Source organism: Otolemur garnettii, unplaced genomic scaffold (genome assembly GCF_000181295.1).
Source record: "Otolemur garnettii isolate 467f Iridium unplaced genomic scaffold, OtoGar3 scaffold00134, whole genome shotgun sequence".
Lineage (NCBI taxonomy): Eukaryota > Metazoa > Chordata > Mammalia > Primates > Galagidae > Otolemur > Otolemur garnettii.
In genome coordinates, this window is record NW_003852529.1 from 4949393 (window position 1) to 4953648 (window position 4256).

Consider the following 4256-nt stretch of genomic DNA (forward strand, 5'->3'; position numbering starts at 1 on the left):
GGAGGGGCACAGGGACACTAGTATGGAGGGGACACAGGGGTGGAGGGGGCACAGAGGATACAGGGATTCAGGGGCATGTAGGGGACACAAGGAGAAGGTCTCCATTTACCAAGGAGAGGGTTGGAGGCAAGAGAGAGGGGACCTCATGGCTAGAAAGGAGGGTGGGAGGCTGAGGGTCAGAAGGAAGCCCAGGAGGCTGCCCTACTCAGGGTAGAGGGCAGGGGCTGGTCAGAGGGGCTCTGGGGGGCAGGCCTATTGGGTTTGTGTGGCCAAGGAGGGCTGGCAGGAGCCGAGATGGAGCCCAGGTGGACGGTTGGTGTATGGGCCACGAGGGCCACTTCTATGGGACTGAGGTCCAGGAGCCTGTGGGACCTTGTAGCAGGGAGGCCATGTGGAGCTTAGGAGGGAGCCTGGCTGGGAAGTCTGGTAAAGGGGGCTTTCCCTTGTCTGGGTTGGGATCACCATAGTCCACTGAGGCCCCATCCCAGACCATCCCAGGGCTTGGAAGTGGCTTCCAGAGCTGGGAGAGCAGCTCTCCCTCTCAGGACTCATAGAAAGCCCTGTGGGGTGAGTGGATGTTGGGGTGAGGTAGGGCCAGGGTGCGGGCCCAGACTGGCCACATCCTTAGGCCTGTGTTTCTGTCTGGGCACTTCAGGGGTGATGTCATACAGGCTCCCAGGCTCCCAGTCCTGCTGGGACTCCGTCACTTCCTGGGGGTACAGAAGACTCACCCCGGCCATGAGGCCCTGGGCCTCTCTCACAGTGGCTGCAGCACTCAGGGTGGCCCCCAGGGTCAGGAGGCCTGCCAGGCTCATTCCTGTGTAGAAGGCTGTCAATAAGGAGAGGAAGAAGGCTGCAGCATCCTTGACAGGGTCTGAAACCCCACTCAGGCATCACAAGTGGCCCTGGACTTTTGGGATGTCTAAATCAGCCACTTCCCCGATTGGACACAGGGTGCCCCAACCTCCTTCCTGTGCTGCTTGGAGGACATGAGTGGAGGAAGAGAGAGGAGACCCCCTCCTTCCCCACTGCCTTCTTTGCCTCCAGGGCTATCTTTGAAGCCACAGGCCCCAATCTCCAGTGACAGTGGCCTGTTCGGCTGTAATCTTATCAGTCCAGACCCTGGGATTGGGGAGAATTGGGGAAAAAGAGTGGGTCCTAAAGCAGCAGAGCCCCAAAGCAGCAGGGCCCCTAAGGGCTGGGTCCACCAGTCCGACCCTGGGCCAAAACTTCCCCACACTCCCCCCACCCCCAGGCCTCCCTGAGCTCCTGTCTGAGGCTCCAGCAGGCCTCCAGCTCCAGCACCTCTTCTTTGCTCTTGCTGAGTGACCCCAGCAGGCCTGGCTTTCCCTCGCCACCCCTGTCCTCTCTGAGAGTTCAGCAGCCCTTTTCATAGACCCCCTGCCTGGGACTGCTGACCCCACCAGACACACCCTTGCTGTCCCCACAGCTCTCTGGGGCAGAGGCCCAGGGCAGGAGCACCAAGCAGGTCCCCCAGACTGCCCCATGGAGCCAGGATCCCTTGGCAGCTCTTCCTGGTCCCAACTACCCCTGGGTCCTGCCCAGGAACCACAGTGTGCAGACCCTGCCCCACCAGGCCCTCCCCAGCACTGCGCCAGGACCTCACTTACCCCAGCAGTGTGTAGCCTTGTATGGGTTACTCTCCAAGGAGGTGCGGCTAATGACAGTGGAGTGGGCCCCGAAGTACATGATAACTGCCATGGTGGCCAAAGATAGACCCAGCAGCTGTGGATGGGACAGACTCAGGGGGACGCAGGCTGACATGGGCCCCAGACGCCCCCTACTCCACATGCACACACATGTGCAGACTCACGGACAAGCACACTGTCACACATTCACTACTGTCTGTCCCCAGCCTGTAACAGCACCCTCCAGGCCAGGAAGAGGGCCCCAGAGCCCTGCGGACAGTGCCTTCCACCCCAGCTCACCAGCCAGCAAGGCCCTGGCCTAGCTCAGCCTCCTCCAGGACCTGTGCTGATCGCGGGAGGACAGATGCTGCCCACAGGGCCATTCTGTCCAAATGGCCACTGCCTGCCACCAGGAACCCTGGGCGTGTGTCTGCTGGAGCCAGATGGGGACAGTGAGGCTGGTATGCGTTTAGGGAGGAGTGACCACAGTGACGGTGGCCTGGAGACAACCCTCCCCCCAGGTCCTCACCCCTGCCCTGCCCACCCCATGCCCAGCCCACTCATTACCAAGACGAAAAAACTTGTGACCAGCATCTGGCATTTGGCAGCCCTGACTCGACTTCGAGGCCCCATGGTAGAGCCTCTCCCCTCTTCTCCCCTTCTCTCCTCTCCTCTGCTGCTGTGGTTTCCAGTGGGCAGGGTCCTCAGACCACAGCTGCCCGCCCAGGAGGCTGCATCCGCCCTTGGGGCTCTTTGTCAACATGCCCCTGGAACCCAGCTGTGCCCCGGAAACAGGCTGGGCAGGAAAGGGAGGGGTAGTGAGGCTGGCCCCACTGGTCTTGCTACCCAGCCTGGCTCAAGACACCAGGGCATTTGCTGCTTTCTGTGGCCTCTGCCTGGAGGGTCTGGTTCTTGGTGCCAGGAGGAGAGGGGAGGTCATGGTGGGGGGCGGAGTGTGGGAACAGACAGCACCCGGGCAAGGATGAGCTCCCTGTTGTGAGGTGTGCAAGTGGGGCCTTGGGGGCATTTGGGAGATAGGGTCTGATCCCAAGATCACTTCTCCAAGTGTTATGAAATGCCACTTTTCTGTGACAACAAATTTTTGAAAAAGTCATTTGATTTTTGTGCCTTAGCAGCACAAATGGGTGATATGGAGCTGTCCTGGGGATGCAGAGAGGACTGGGGCCTCACTGACCCCTACGTGGGGCCTCTGTGGGAGGCTTTATTAAAATAGGAATCTGTAATTATACTAAATGAATGCAACCACGGGTAAAGGTAGGGTCTACACAGGCCTTTGGGGGAGGCAGTAAGCTGCACAGTCAGGTTGAATGGGGACATAACCCACTACTGAATATGCCCCTGAGAAGCCAGAGCCAGCAGAGGTAAGGTATTGGATGTGTCAGTCAGAGGGGAGTTTCTGGGCCATTTGCGGAGACCCTCTCCCCACCCCGTTAAGTGTAGGCTGCCCGTGTGACCTCCTCCCGGATGCAGCATGGACAGGACAGTCTTCAGAGTGGGGGAAATGAGGTCAGCCCCAGCCCTCAGGCAGTGGGCAGCATGAGCCTGGATGGGCTGGTCCCTCCCTGACCCCGACCCTGGTGTAACCATGAAGAAAAATGCCCAATCCACTCCAGGGCGTTCCACAAACACCCAGGTCCTAGGGGACAGGGAGAGCTTTGTGCACTGGCCAAAAGATCCCAAGGTGTGGGGAGAGGTGTGGCCTTGGGGCTGGCTGTGGAGCCCTGGACCTGGGTGCCCCATGATGCCCCTGCCCTGCCCAGCCCCGGGTCTGGCCTGCTCCCTCTCCTACCCTTTTTTCTTTTTTTCCTTTTATTAAGTCATATACACATAGATCATGAATACGCTTATGCATTTGTGGGGCACAATGTGTTGATTTTTTATGCAATTTGGAGTGCTTACATCAAACTAATTAATATAGCTTTCACCTCATTTACTTGATTATTGTGTTAAGATATTTATGTGCTATACTTGATAGATTTGACTTGTACCCTTGCAATATGCTCCATAGGTGTGGTCCCACCATTTACCCTTCCTCTATCAAACCTTTCCCCTCCTCTCCCTTCCCCCTCCATTTCTCTCCTTCATCCTGGGCTATCATAGTGATCTCTCTTTCATAAGAAAGTGTGAGTAAATATAAATTGGTTTCATAAAAGTCCTGAGTACATTGGATAATTTCTCGTCCATTCTTGAGGTACTTTACTCCAGCTCCATACATGTAAACATAAAAGAGGTAAAGTCTCTTTTTTAAGGCTGCATAGTATTCCATGATATACATGTACCACAATTTATTAATCCATTCATAGGTCGATGGACACTTGGGCTTCTTCCATGACTTGGCAGTTATGAATTGAGCTTCAGTGAATAATCTGGTGCAAATATCTTTGTTGAAAACTGATTTTTGGTCTTTTGGATATACTCCTAGTAGAGGAATTGCAGGATCAAATGGCAGGTCTATTATTAGATCTCTGAGTGTTCTCCGAACTTCTTTCTAAAGGGAACGTATTAGTTTGCATTCCTACCAGCAGGGCAGAAGTGTTCCCCTTTCTCCATGTCCATGCCAATATTTATAGTTTTGAGTTTTTTTTT

General features: G+C 55.7%; 1 protein-coding gene across 1 annotated transcript in view; it reads right to left on the reverse strand.

Moving 5' to 3' along the window:
• The window catches only part of TSPAN32 (tetraspanin 32), a 15209-nt gene extending 12927 nt beyond the window's left edge, over nucleotides 1–2282 (reverse strand). Inside the window, exons 1-3 of the mRNA XM_012810447.2 lie at nucleotides 2217–2282; nucleotides 1632–1746; nucleotides 732–829 (exon numbers count right to left, since the gene is read on the reverse strand). Coding sequence (XP_012665901.1) covers nucleotides 732–829; nucleotides 1632–1746; nucleotides 2217–2282 — 279 coding nt within the window. The remainder of the gene's footprint in view (nucleotides 1–731; nucleotides 830–1631; nucleotides 1747–2216) is intronic.
• Nucleotides 2283–4256: the final 1974 nt, after the last annotated feature.